This window comes from Crocodylus siamensis, chromosome 15, assembly GCF_052110815.1.
Source record: "Crocodylus siamensis isolate JL-2025a chromosome 15, ASM5211081v1, whole genome shotgun sequence".
NCBI classification, from domain to species: Eukaryota; Metazoa; Chordata; order Crocodylia; family Crocodylidae; genus Crocodylus; species Crocodylus siamensis.
In genome coordinates, this window is record NC_143409.1 from 36,843,348 (window position 1) to 36,858,328 (window position 14,981).

A 14,981-nucleotide genomic window follows, 5' to 3' on the forward strand; every position below is an offset into this window, starting at 1 on the left:
AACAGCCCCTTGCACTGAAGCACCCTCGAGCCCCAGCCAGCCAGCCAGGGCAGCATCTATATGTGCACTGCTGTGGAGTAAAAAAAAACTCTGCAGCAAGATATTGCTTTTATTTACAAGTACTACCCTGCTGCATAGTTACTTAGTTTAGCTTAGTAGGGGTGCACGTGTAGATATGCAACATGTACTGCACAGCTAATTAGTCTACCATGCAGTAAATATGTCATGTAGACATGCCTGCTGTGTCCATAAGAACATCTTTGTTTTTCAGAACAAGGTGTCATTTGCAGAGTAGATTAGGTTGATACACATTTATTTTTGTCTGAATTAGTATCACAATCTTCGACTGGGATCACATTCTTCTACCCCTCCTCCTGCCTTCCCCTCCCATAGGAGCATGGGGAAAGAAAAGATTATCTTGGAATGAGTAAAAAAAATCAGAGGAAGAAAGTACATCTGGTAAATCGGATTTGAAACTGTGCTGGTGGCAATCTATGTTGCATATGTATCCTCTAGCTTCTACTACCGTGAATCCAAGATTGTTGGCCTTGGAGTTTTTGATAATTATATATCAGGTAGCAGGAAAATAGGTCTTTGTCTCCTTAACAGTTTTTGCAAGAATGTCTTTAGTAAATAGCTTCTTAGGGCATCTGTCAAAATGCTTAGAAATTTTTTTTTGTAGGTTTGGCAAGAATCTAAAGGGGAGCAGGGCTGATGGTGTGAAGTGGTACATTTCTGGCAGAAAGTCATGCCTACTGACACCAGCAGAGGATCTAGCCCAAAGTACTGGATATCTTCCTAAAACAAAATTATGTAGCTGTAGGCATTTGTATTTAGGAAGGAGAATACTTTGAAAGCACTCTTACAGAGAGGCCCTTGAATCATCTCAATGGAGGCAGAGCAACAAGGTAGCAGGGTAGGTTTTTTAAACCGAAATGCTTCGTCCTAATGAGCAATTTGAGCCTGTTGTGCTTATATATACACAAACACACACAGTTTTGGCACAACATTTCTCTTCTTCCTTGCCTTTCTGTTAAACTGATTGTAGAAAAAGGAAAGCCAAAAAGGACACTTTGTTTTCAGATTTGTCTGTGGAAATTTCCTGGATTATGTGGGATGTGAAGGTTGTCTAGATACTTATAAATGATAAGTATTTCTAACAGTGTGTGTAGGTTACCTAACTACATATTTTTTAAAAGGCTCTCATAAACCTTTTTCTTTTCTAACCAATTTGTAATTGCCTGACTGGCTGGCAAAAATTGAGAATTATTTATCTACAAGTAGCAATACTCTAATGTTTCTGTTCACTGCATTGCATTTCAACACATAACTGTTTGTAAATGGCATAATACAGGCCAGAGTTGATTCAGCTCTGAGATCTGTAGATGTAGGTTCAGTCCTTAACTGAAACTAAATTATTTTTTCCTAAGGTTAATACTGTGCTCTCCCACATCAGTTGTTTGGGCTCTTATTAGTATCTCAATTTGCTTTCCCAGTGTCTGAAACTTTACCAAGCAAATAAGTCCTTTAGTTTCTCAACAATTTAGGATTTAACCACACAATAAAGCTACATTTGGGTAACAGAAATCACCTACGGATTTGCAGAACTAAGTATCACAAATATAAAATATTCTCTTACGAGGGGAGGAAGGCCAAACTCATGGTTAGGATGGTTGGCTGGGACTGGGGAACTCTGGGTTCAGTGCTTTGCCAGGAGCTTTCAGTGTTCCTCAGTGCTGCCGTCTACAAGGGTAACAGCGGTGCCCAGCAGGAACGTTGGGAGGTGCTCGGATATTACTGGAGCAACGTGGAGAGGTAAACTATAGAAGGTTGAATTCATAGAAGGATGTATTGGCTGTTGTGTTTTGGCTGTACTCAGAGACGCATTTTCTGCTGCGTGTATCCAAAAGCTTAGGCAACATACACTCCTGTGGAGCGCTGGTACCAATATTTGGAAACCTTTAAAAAAAAAATGTCTGTCCTATTCTAAAATAAGTCACCACACAGGGCCTCAGCTTGCTATGGGTTATGAAATAATGGTAAGGCATGTGTTGGAGAAAGAGGACCTGAAGCTTTCAAAGGGATTAAAAGGGAATGTGAAATAAAGATATAAATTAATACCAGTTATATGAACCTGGTTATTCCTGAGTTAGCAGTTCATTCTTGTTAAGCAAAGCACTTCAGCACTTAAAACCCATTGATTTCTGTGGGCGGTAAGCATAGGTTTCATGTTTTGCTGAACAGGGACAGACTTAAGTTCTAACCTGAACTGTTGCAAAGTTCAAGGGAGTTTGGCTATAAATGTTTGGTGTGGGTCCATCTCTAGTTTCATAGGCATCTTGGAAAATTGCCAGTAGAAGATGCTGACAGATGTTTTTCTCTCTTATTCTGCAGGATTCTTGTGTAATCTGCATCGTATTTTAACAGAGTTTTTCCCCTCAAGACACTTCACAGTAAAAGATCATGGTAGACAGCTTAATGGTATCTTTGAGGTAAGTTGTACCACAAAATACCCTTTTAAAAGTATTTAATATGCTCTTGTCAGATTGCAGTAAGTATCAATTGATTATTTGTCTATAGGCTTTAAAAGCTTAGAGGCATATTCTCTATTTGGACCATTGGTGCCTTAATACAAAATCATGTTCAAAGAGTTGATTGGTGAAGTATGTAGATTCCTTTAAAGGGATCAGACAAGGACCTTGTTTCAAGTGGAGTATGAAGTGTGAAAGGTCTCAGTGTCTTGTTCAAATTTAGCAGGCAGAGCTGCTGTTAACCTTGCACTTGTATATTAGCAGGATTTCTTGCAAACTTCTTCATTTTTTAATTGAAGTTAATAGTTCCCTTTTGCAGTAAATGCTTTTTAAATAATTGTAATCTTGCAAATGTAAATACATTAATACTTACATTGGAGTTAATTCAGAGAGGATAGTTGTGTGTTACTGAAAAGGTCCAGTGTGATAAAAATGGAGGAAATAAGTTCCAAAGTAAAAAGCTCTTCTTCCTGAAGAAAACCATGGCATCTTTTGAAAGTTTAGCTATTTCTGTATTTTAGAAAGCAAACTTTCTGAATATGCAGGTGACTGCTAAGCATAAGGTGTGCATTCATATCTCTTTAGGAATGACAGCTGTGTCTTGTGTATGAAATCTTTTCCTTCATTTAGATGGAAGTAGAGTGGTAATGATTCCAACTCTCCATCTTCTGAATTTCAAATATTTTATTGAAATCCCTAGACCCAAAGCTACACCTGTGGTTCCGGGTTGGATTCCACACTGGAATGGATGACAGAAAGGGGGTGATTATGTCTACATTGCAAAAGGTGTGCTTGTTGCTCATGGAAATATGCCTGAGCTTAGTGGGATACAGTGTTGGCCTCTGAGTACTTACTCACTGTCATTGACAGTCTTCTGCAGTCTGCACTAAAGCCCCTGCTGCTGCAGCTGAACTGTATCAGTGAGCCAGCTAGCTAGCTAGTATATCATGTAAACTGCAACTGCACCTCCTGGTTTGCAGGAAAATTGTATGATCTACTGTGGCAAATCACTCCGCTATTTTTATTGGAGTGGTAGATGGACGTTCTGTTTGACAGTGTGATATATCGTGATGTATCATTTCACATCTTTTTGATGTAAATTTATTCTTTTTGGCTTTCTGTACATTAAGAGGACCTGAACAAACTCACTGGAGCAGCAGGAGCCTATTTTTGTAGGTCAGGGCTCAGTATTAGTCAAGCATGATTCAATAAAAAAAAAAAAAAAGATGTCAAATCCAAAAAAGTTAGCCAAAGCAAACTATTAAGTGAAATGACATTAAAAAAAAAAAAAGCCACACGTTGACTGAAAACCAGAGGTTTACCTTTGGAATGAATAAGTAGTCCTGCCAGTTTCTTGTGTGTTCGAAACAATAGGTTGATAACAAATGTTTCTGGCAGACCCAACCATGTACAGAAGTGCAAACTATAAACTACCCTCATTGTCTTGCATACAGACAGAGATGCAGATAATAATGCAGCCTCTTTAGAGAATGGTCAGGAAAAGCTTGGCACAGAATAATCAGACAAGCGCCAAGGATTTCAGTTCTAAAGTGGGCATTTTTTAATCTGGTAAGTAATTTGCTTTGAAGATTACAGCTCTCAGTCTCTCCAGATCTACACTTTTGCAGGAGTTTAACAGGATGTATTCCCAGAAATGTGCAGCCCACTGTAGTGATGGAAAAACCTTTTCCTTTAAAGTTCTTGTAAGGGTTAATTTCTTTATGAAAATACAGAGCTTAATTTTGCAGCCTCTTAGGGAAGAAAGGGAGTAGATGCTATAAAGGGAGGGGGTGGGGACCCCCAGGAAGAAATAAAGCAAGCATTTATCTAGGGAAAAAAAAAACCAGAATCAAAAAATTATTTTAGCTATAATTCAAGTTGAGGCTGCCAGGGGTTGTCTTTAATTTGTGTTATAGTTAATTACATGGAAATATGTCATACTTTCAGTAAACCTTAACTGGAAATAGTGTTCTATTAAGGAACTCACAAGGACAATGGGAAAATATTAGTAGGTCCTGGATTACCAGACACATTTGGGGAGGCAGTATGGTTTAACAGCTGGGAGACTTGAGTTCTGCATTCAGATCTTCCTTTCGGCTGATCTGTGATCTTTGGGCAAATTAGTTTCCATCTTTGTACCAAGTTTCCCTTTTCTCTCTCTGCCTTTAGGTTGCCCCTTTTCTTGCTATATGGTTAGGCAGTGCCTAGCATTGGCACTAACTCCAACTGGATCTTCAATGCACTCATGAAAGCAAAGAACTATAACATGCATTGAATTTTTTTGGAAATCTTCTGATTTTGAGAGAGTGGCGCTGCAAAAGTCATTTAGTTACTTTTTTTTTTTTTTTTTTTTACCCTTTTCATGGTTTATTGCTTTATGCAAGAGGCACAGGACGTGATGAGGAGGAGGTGGTAGGCACCATGTAATTAATGCTTATTATCCAGTGGACAAGTTCTTTTCTCAGTATGTCAATGAATGCAAACACAAATGTTTTTCTTATGTAGGGAGCTGTTTTTCTTGTGTTTTCTGTGCTTGTAGTAACAAAATGTTTGACTTGTGCAAAAAACCTGTCTCCGTCTAGTGGCCCCTTATCCCAAGGATCACAATATACAGAGGGGAAAAAGGAGCTGGGTTTGGAAGGAAAGCTGAATTTTGTCTGGTCCATTAGTTTGCAGCAGATTTTTATGGGATTGTCTTCGTTTCATTGGATCCACCACTTTTGCCTCTTTGTTTGGGATTCAGAAACTGCTGGCTACTCATTCCTTCATGTAGAGGGCCACTAATTCTTACAGGAGGCAAACTGGGCAAAATTGTAGGTACAAGTGAATGTATCATAGAATAATAGAAAATTAGGGTTGGAAGGGATGGAACAAGGAGCAACAGTCTCAAGTTGCAGCTAGGGAAGTTTAGATATTAGGAAGAATTTTCTCACTAGCAGGGTAGTAAAACACTGGAGCAGGTTACCCAGAGAGGTGATGGAAGCTGCATCCTTGGAGGTTTTCAAAACCCGGCTAGACAAAGCTTTGGCTGGAATGATCTAGATTTCATAGACATTAGGGCTGGAAGGGACCTTGCAAGTTCTTCAGGTCCAGCCCCCTGCCCAAGGGGCAGGAAGTCAGCTGGGATCAAATGATCCCAGCAAGATACCTTCTACACTTTTCCCAGCGCCTGACAAAAGGGACTTTGATCCTGAAACCTTGCAGAAAAGGACAGTTTTCTTGTCATTTTCCAGTTGGTCTAATAAAAGGTATCATTTTGGAACCAAGAGTTCTAGTTTTTTGTATGCCCAGTAAAATAGGCATCCAAGTGTCCTGCTTTGAGCAGGAGGTTGGACTACATGACCTGTTGAAGTCCTTTCTAACCCTAACTTTCTATGATTCTGGAGGTCATTTAATCTAATCTTCTGCTCAAAGCAGGACCATCCCCAACTAAATCATTCCAGCCAAGGCTTTGTCAAACTGGGTTTTAAAAACCTACAAGGATGCAGATTCCACCACCTCTCTCGGTAATTTGTTCCAGTGCTTTACTACCCTCCTTATGAGAAGTTTTTCCTAATATCCAACCTAAACCTCCCTTGTAGCAACTTGAGACCATTGCTCCTTGTTCTGTCATCTGTCACCACTGAGAACAAGCAAGCTCCATCCTCTTTGGACCTACTCTTCAGGTAGTTAAAAGCTTCTATCAAATCCCCCCTTAGTCTTATCTTCTGCAGACTAAATAAACCCAGTTCCCTCAGCCTCTCCTCAGAAGTCACGTGCTCCAGCCCCTGAACCATTTTTGTTGCCCTCTGCTGGACTCTCTCCAACTTATCTATATCTTTTCTATAGTAAGGGACCCAATACAGAATAAAACAGAATAATGACTTCCCTTGATCTGGCAACGCTTTTACTAATACAGCCCAGTATGCTGTTAGTCTTCTTGGCAGCAAGGGTACACTGCTGACTCATATCCATCTTATTGTCCACTGTAATCCCCAGATCATTTTCTGCAGAGCTGCTGTGTAGTCAGTCAGTCCCCAGGCTACAGGCTTCTTCCATTCTAAGTGCAGGACTTTGAACTTGTCCTTCTTGAACCTCATAAGATTTCTTTTGGTCTAATTCTCCAATTTGTTAGGTCACTCTGAATCCTAGCCCTACCCTCGAGTGTATCTACTACTCCCTCCAGCTTGGTGTCATCTGTGAACTTGCTGAGGGTGCAATCCATCCCATCTTCCAGATCATTAATCAAGATATTGAACAAAAATTGCCCCAGGACCATCCCTGGGGGCACTCTACTTGATTCTAGCTGCCAGCTAGATATTGGGCTATTGGTTACTACCCAGTGAGCCTGACAATCCAGCGAGGTTTCTATCTACCTTACAGTCCATTCATCCAACTCGTACTTCCTCAGCTTGCTTTCAAGAATGCTGTGGGAGATGGTATCAAAAGCCTTGCTAAAGTCAAGGTATGTTATGTCCACTGCAGCCACAGAGCCAGTTCTCATCATAGAAGGCAGTCAGTAGAGGTGTGTGAAATGGGCCATATTTGATTTGGAGTTGGCCCAACTCAGGGACAGTGATTTAATTCGTTGATTTGGATCACTGTCCCTGATTCAAATCAGCTGAATCCAAATTTAAAGATTCAATGCTGATTCAGAGAATCAGTGATTTGGACATAGATACAGCTTTAAATGTTATTTACACATTGGGGGCCCCTCCCTGCACCTCTTTGGCTTGGTGATTGGCCATGGTGGGACCCCAGGTATCCCCCCCCAAACCCAGCAGGCACTAGCTGCTGAGCTGGGGTGGTGCAGGGGGTCACCCCAGCATGCTCCCTGGTGGACCTGGAGGTGCCCCTTCTGGTCCACTTCTGGGTCTGCTGCTGAGTGTGGTCGGGACCCACACTATACTCCTGTGGGACTTCATCTGCCTGGTACCTTGAGGTATGTAGAAAAAACATTTAAAGCTGTGTCTATGTCCAAATCACCGAATCTTTCCGAATTGATTTGGAGGGTTCCGATTCAATTTGGAGAAATTAAAGGGTCTCCTGATTTGATTCAGATTTGGAGATTTGGCCACTGAATTGGGCCGAATCTCCGCCAAATTGAATTGGGGACTGAAGCTTTGCACAGCCCTAGCAGTCAGGTTGGTTGGGCATGACTTGCCCTTGGTGAATCCATGCCAACTTTTCCTAATCACCTTCTTCTTCTTCAAATATTTAGAAATGGATTCGTTGAGGACCTGCTTCATGATTTTTCTGGGGACTGAAGTGGGGCTGACTGGTCTGTAGTTCCCTGGATCCTGCTTCTTCCCTTTCTTCAAAATGGGCACTATATTTGTCCGTCTCCAATTGTCTGGGACCTCCTCCTCATTATCATGAACTTTCAGAGATAATGGCCAGTGGCTCTGCAATCATGTTAGCCAATTCCCTAAGCACCTTTGGATGCATTTCATCTGGCCCCATGAACTTGTACACATCCAGCTTTTCTAAATAGTCCTTAACCCAGGGGCAGGCAAAATACAGCCCATGAGCTGGTTCTGGTCCACGAACTGGCTGCCCCTGCACTGCTCCACATGGAGCTGAGCCCCACCTGCCCCCACCTGGGCAGCCTGCATCTACACTTCCCCAGCCCCAACCCCAGCCGGCATGCAGCTTCTGGTGGGGATGTTCCCAGTGCGGCTGCAGCCAGTCAGATGTTCCTCTGCTCCCATCACCTCCAGAAGGAGCAGCTGGGCTGAGGCTTCCCATCCCCCTCCCCCTGCCCAGAGTGGTGCAGCAGGAGGAGTGGGAGGAGGAATGGCCACTGGAAGCAAGGGGAGCACAGTAGCACTCAGCTGGCTTCAGCCACACTGGGAACAGGCTCTCTGGAAGCTGTGCATGCTGGCTAGGGCCAGCAGCGCTGTCCTGCTCCCCTCAGCTCCAGCTGCAGCTCCTGCCTCTGCCCTGTCACTCGAGGCAGGCGGGTGAGGGGAAGCTTCAGTGGGAGGCTCTTGCACAGGGCATGGAGATCCAGCTCCAGCTTGTGGCTGCCTTCCACCTGTGCTGCTCTCCTGCAGAGGCTGCTCATGAAGTGGGTGGAAGGTAATTGGGAGCTGGAGCCAGAGCTTCATGCACTGGGCAGAAACCTCCTGCTGAAGCTTCCTGCCTGTCCACCCAAAGTAGCATGGCACGACAGGGGCAGGCCTAGGAGTAGTGGCAGCAGCAGCTGCAGCCAGAGGAGAGGAAAGCAGAACAACCCCGCTGGCCCTGGCCAGTATGCAGCCCGGTACGGCCTGGTACAACGCAGTTCTGGCTACAAGGCTGGGGACTGCATGGCATGGCACGGGGTGAGCCCAGCTTGGCCTGTCCCGTCCGTGCTGAAATTGTAAGACAAGGGGCTTTCCCCACATGCCAGTTGGACGGAAAGAAACGTATTATATTCAAGTAAGTATTGTTTTACCATTCAAGCAAAAATGTGTTTAAGTTTGTATTAATGTATTGCACCTTGTATATACTGGGAGGGTGCAGTTATTTGGCCAGCTCAAACTATCCTTTCTTTGCTATGCTCTAAGTTACTGAGTAGTTTTGCAAGTATGTATCTACCTACATGTGTGTTATACAAACACTTGCTACATAGTTAAAGCAGTGTTATTAAATAAAGGTTTTTCATAACATATAATGAAACTTCTCACGTTGGTAATGCCATACAAGTACATGAGCTTGTACAGGTTCATTGCCTGTGACAGATTGCTAGGATACACAGTCTGATTCATTGATACCTGCAATATTTAATTTTTTTTTTCCAGAATTCTCAGTTCTCTAGCAGTGCTAGGATTTCAGCTTGTCATCCCACAGGGCTCAATTGAACACAGAAAGGTAAGCTATAGAAATTCAAATTTCATACAATTAAAATATAGAAAAAGTTAGAACAAGTAATAGATACAATATTGTCACTTCCACAGTCAGGCTTTAATGAAGAAGATGGGAGACTGTTGAGGCCTTTCTTACGTTGTTGGAATTCTCTACTGCCAGATCCGGTTTTGGCTCTGAGTTCCTGGTCAGGACAGAGTGACTAGTGCCATTCAATAGCAGCCTTATAAGGTAGTATTAGATGCACTTTGCAGGGATTGATAGTCACTCTCTACATACTCAAAGAAGCGGCCTCTGAAAGTGGCTTAAAGTGAGGAATGTCTCTACTACAGTAATCTATCCTATTCCCTGGGAGTGTTAATTCACTGGGAACATTTTTAACTTCAGTTGGCTTTAGTAGCAATAATTTACTAGTTTACTGGAATTCAAATTTTAATTTTTGTTTTACCATTGTAAGAAACTAATTGTGCAGATTTGATCACTTTCTGAGAGTATGAATTTGGTTGCTCTGTGCAACTATTGGTTAATGGTTTTGTTACTCATTAAATTGTATCAAATTTAGATGAAACACAAAGGGCCCATTGTGACTCTGGGAAAACTGGGTATGTTGGAGTTGGGCCCTTATTCTTTGTGGTATCCTAGAGGTGGTAAAATTAATTTTTAAATAATTCCATCTGTCAGTTACTGAAAAGCTTTATAGCAGAAGAACAGCAGAAGAACCAAACCTAGAATACAAAGTAGTGATAAGATATTGATTTACTTAGTTAAAACAGACTTGCCATTGTTAAACAGGTGAATGCTTATAAATTAGAGGAATGATTTGGTGCAAATGACAGGGGGATAATTAACGTTGTATTTGCAGCTAGTTTTATTGTTAAAAAAGAGTAGAGAATATTTTTGTGAATGACCATAAAAACCAACCTATTCAGGCTACTTACTTAGGAAAAGGCAGAGTAAAATGATAAGCCTTGGAGCATGCCTTAGAGGTCAATACACTTCGCTTTGTCTGTAAGACAAATGTGGCAGAGAATTCCTGAGCCAATGACTGCCCACCAAAAGTGTCGCGTCTCCATGTCTCTAAACCAGTGTTTGAATCTGGGGTTGATTAGTAGGAGTGTCTTGCTGATCTCAGCTGGCAGGTTATTTATTGCACAAGGATGGAAATATGAGAGATGGACAGATTGGATTCCAACCATGCATAGCTTTATAGATCCAAACCAGCACCTTGAATTATACTAAGAACCAATTTGGTAGCTTTTTAAAATCTTTTCTGGGCATCAGGCGTGGTCTTATCATGTATTATCCCAGTACATTATAACTGTTAAATATACCAAGTAGCCTAATCCTCACAAATTAAACATTTCCTATAGAGAGTACATACATCTTTTAAATAAATATGTTGGTTTTGTGTAAAAATTAAAATTAAGTTGTATAAAATTTTGAGGGGGAGGGTGGTGTTATTTTATTTTCCCTGAAGGCAATGAGATTCGTGGCAAGTTTGCTACATGAGGGAGGGAAGTTCGAAAGCTGTGGGTTAGCCATCTCAGTGAATCTGATTTCAGCTTTCGTGATATGTTGCTGAAAAATCCATTACTCTTGAAGAGCACAGCTGTCACATTCAACTCTTTGGGGGATCCTGTGGCATCGAGGTGTAATACAAGTTCAGTGAAGTCCAGACTGCAACTTTTTGGCCTGGGACAACTACCTAATAGCTTTGATCCAAAGAACAAGCACCATGCAGCATGTTGCTTATTTAATAACTTTTGGTTTGAATATTGTATGATTAAGATGGGCATGGCAGCGACTGGTGCTGATCTGTTTTCAGCTGCCTGCTGCTACTTAGCCTTTCTGTTTTGTTATGCTGCCAGTGGCATAATTAAGCTTCTAAATGGACTTAAAAAAAGCTATTAAGTAAAATAGGGGAACTGAAAGAAACAGCAGTGTCATTCTAGTAAATTCCCAAATTAAGTGTAATAACATCAAATTAATTCTGGGTTAATTGAATAAGAAATGCAGTAAGTCTGGGCCTTCATATGTATTAGTTTAAAAAGATAAAAGACTGGCATTAAGGGATGTTTTTTTCAGTTCCTAGGAAACACCATTGGTGACCACTGTGAAACTGTTCACTCTTTTGTAGACGAGAGAGATGGCGACTTCCCCAGTGAAGGTTCCACACGGATTCAAAGTCTATCTGTCACTCCCAGTCCTGACATAGGACAGCTCCTATTTATGCCAAAGTTAGCTTACACCAGAGGTACATACTCATTAAACTTCCCCAAATCTCTCTGACTTATGAGTCAACCACTAGACAAAAAATGCTGCTGTTAGCTCCTGACACTAAGACAGACATCTTTCTAACTGAGTGTCAGCTCTTGGCTTTGTAATTCAGGGAAGAGTTCCTGTTTTGCTTGTACTGAGACTCAGGCGTATGTTTGCTGTGGGAGTAACTTTTCTCCTGTTAGTGGCTCCTTTTTGTGTTTTTGTACTAACCCCCTTTTACTGAGTTTGGAAAGAACTGCAGATCAGCAGAGAGGAAGTTCAGTCCTTGGTGGGTGAGCAGGGCTTCCTGCTTTGAAACAGTAGCTCAATTTAACGTTGGAATGAACAATACTACTTAACATTGTTTGGTATCTTTCATAGATCCTTATGTAAGGCTCTGCAAAACTAAAAATAACAGACCAGCAGTCAGTGCATTCTATGGAAAATGGGTGATCTGAGCCAATCTCGATGAATAACGAGTATTTAGATGTGGCCCTTACTCGTATGTTTATCTTAGAGATTAAAGTTGAGCATGTATGCAAGTCTTTGCATTCTTTTTGTTGTAGCATGTGGTTCTGGAAAATATTCTGATTTTTCTCTCTGCACCTTGCAGAGTTGGCTTATTTATTTTTTATTGTGAAAGCTACAGACAGGAAATACAGTTGTATTACTGGCCTTGAATTGTTGGCTGAACATTCCACTAAAATATTTCTAAACAGTACAATTATTTTCTTATTTGGAGGTGTTTTGGGAAATGAGATGAAACAATTGGTGGGAAAGCACTTGTAATGTCTTTAGACACCCAAAGTGCAAATGAGACCATGTTTCTTAAGTTTAGGAAAAAGGACTTTTTTTGTTGATGGGTTGTCCGACCCCCTCCTTCCCCCCACCCCTCCCATTAAAAGACTCTTATTAATAATTTCTATTCTTTGTTTCCTCTTTTAAAAAAAAGTGTATAAAGGTTATCAGGGGTAGAAATGCCTTTGCCTTCAAGGCATCCTGGAATAGGTTACTGTTTTAAGATCATATCTTACATCAGCTTGTTTGGAAGCTGCTTTTAAACAAAAGTCCATGTATTTTTCTGATGTTAAGTTTTTACTTAGTTTGAGATACTGACTTGGGTATAATTCTAATAGGATTTGACCCATTGGCTGTGTTTGCATTTTGTGTTTAGGACTTTCAGTGTCAGTGAAGAAATGTAGTTTCATAGTTTCTAGGGTTGGAAGGGACCTGAGCAGATCATCTAGTCCGACCCCCTGCCTGGGCAGGAAAGAGTACTGGGATCAAACGACCCCAGCAACGTGTACATCTAACCTCCTCTTAAACACCCCCAGGGTAGGAGCCAGCACCACTTCTCTTGGAAGCTGGTTCCAGACCCTAGCCGCCCTGACCGTGAAGTAGCGCCTCCTGATATCTAACCTAAACCTACCCTCTGCCAGCTTGTGACCGTTATTCCTGGTCACTCCTGGCGGTGCTCGGGGGAACAGTGACTCCCCCAATGCCTGCTGATCCCCCTGACTGGTTTATAACAGGCCACAAGATCCCCCCTCAGCCTTCTCTTGTGGAGGCTGAACAGGTTCAGGTCCCGTAGCCTCTCCTCATAGGGCCTGCCCTGCTGTCCCCTGATCATACGAATGGCCTCCTCTGGACCCTCTCCAGGTTGTCAACATCTCTCTTGAAGTGCGGCGCCCAGAACTGAACGCAATACTCCAACTGTGGCCTGACCAGTGCCGCAAAGAGGGGGAGGATCACCTCTTTGGACATGCTCGAGATGCATCTGTGGATACATGCCAAGGTGCGGTTGGCCTTCCTGACTGCCTCCCCACACTGCCGGCCCATGTTCATCTTGGAGTCAATGATGACCCCCAGATCCTTTTCCGCCTCCGTGCTGACAAGAGGGGAGTTCTCCAACCTGTAGGTATGGTGCCGGTTGTTTCTCCCCAGGTGCATTACCTTGCACTTGTCTGTGTTGAATCCCATCCTATTCTCATCTGCCCACCCTTGTAACCTGCCTAGGTCTGATTGTAGCCTGTTGCATCCTTCCAGTGTGCCCACGTCCCCCCACATCTTAGTGTCATCAGCAAATTTGAACAGGGTGCTTTTTACCCCCTCGTCCAAATCACTGATGAAGATGTTGAACAGTGCGGGCCCGAGGACTGAGCCCTGGGGGACCCCAATGCCCACGGGCTTCCAGGTTGAGAAGGACCCATCCACCACCACCCTCTGGGTGCGGCCCTCCACCCAGTTGGCGACCCGTTTGACTGTGTGGGTATCTACACCACAGTCCCCCAGTTTTTTAATGAGAACGGGGTGAGAGACAGTGTTGAAAGCCTTCCGGAAGTCCAGGAAGTTTATATCCACTGCTACCCCTGCATCTAATGATCTGGTGATCTGATCATAGAAAGCTACCAGGTTGGTCTGACAGGACCTGCCACTGATGAACCCGTGTTGGTTGCCCCTAAGCATGAAGTCCCCTGCTGGCCCCTCCTGGATGTGTGCCAGCATAATTTTCTCAAACAGCTTGCCTAGGATCGTGGTAAGACTAACCGGCCTATAGTTTCCCGGGTCCTCCTTTCTCCCTTTTTTGAAGATGGGGACCACGATGGCCCTCTTCCAGTCCTCCGGTACCACACCAGAGCACCACGAGTGCTCGTAAAGCCGTGCCAGGGGACTTGCAATGACCTCGGCCAGTTCCTTTAGAACTCTAGGGTGGAGATCATCCGGACCGGCTGACTTGAATACATCCAACCCCTCCAGAAGCTCCCTAACTAAATCCTTGCTAACCCGTGGCCCAGGTGTGCCTCCCCCGGGGCCCAAGGGGGAAGGCTTTCTTTATTCCAACATATTGGAAGAAATATTTTAGGAGAAAAAGAAAACTCGCCTTTAGCAATTTCTGCAAGAGCTGAGTTCAGTGGATTCCTTTCCTCAAAAATGTAGAAATAAACTGATTTCTGGCACAACAACCTAAATTTAGTTAGATAGGAAAATTAGCCAAATGGCTTACACAGTGGAGAAAAGCAAATGGAAAAAGACTGTGGAGATGACAGCATCAGTTGGGAGAGTTTATTTTTCTTGTTTGCTGTTTCTTCTTCAGCACATTTGCTGCTTTCAGGAGCAATTGAAATTCAATATGACCTTTTCCCAACTTAGTTCCCTCTTTTTGCACTGAAAATCATAGGATTTTACTTTTACAGAAATATGTTGTACAGTTATTATTCGGATAATACTTGGTGAGAAATGCTCTGGTTTTTTGGTGGGTAATATATTTAATTTTGGAATTGATAATATGGAAATGGAAGTGTTTGAAACTCAAGCTTGTCAATTGCAGAGAACAGTGGGACTGTACCAAAATGTCTAACATCA

The 14,981-nt window shown here is 42.6% G+C and overlaps 1 protein-coding gene across 3 annotated transcripts in view; it reads left to right on the forward strand.

Moving 5' to 3' along the window:
- The window catches only part of THSD4 (thrombospondin type 1 domain containing 4), a 698,655-nt gene that overhangs the window by 43,166 nt on the left and 640,508 nt on the right, over positions 1 to 14,981 (forward strand). For all 3 annotated transcript variants that reach the window (XM_090028684.1, XM_090028685.1, XM_090028683.1), the window contains exons 2-3: positions 2,395 to 2,492; positions 9,296 to 9,365. In XM_090028684.1, coding sequence (XP_089884810.1) covers positions 2,464 to 2,492; positions 9,296 to 9,365 — 99 coding nt within the window. In that variant the 5' untranslated portion in view covers positions 2,395 to 2,463. The remainder of the gene's footprint in view (positions 1 to 2,394; positions 2,493 to 9,295; positions 9,366 to 14,981) is intronic.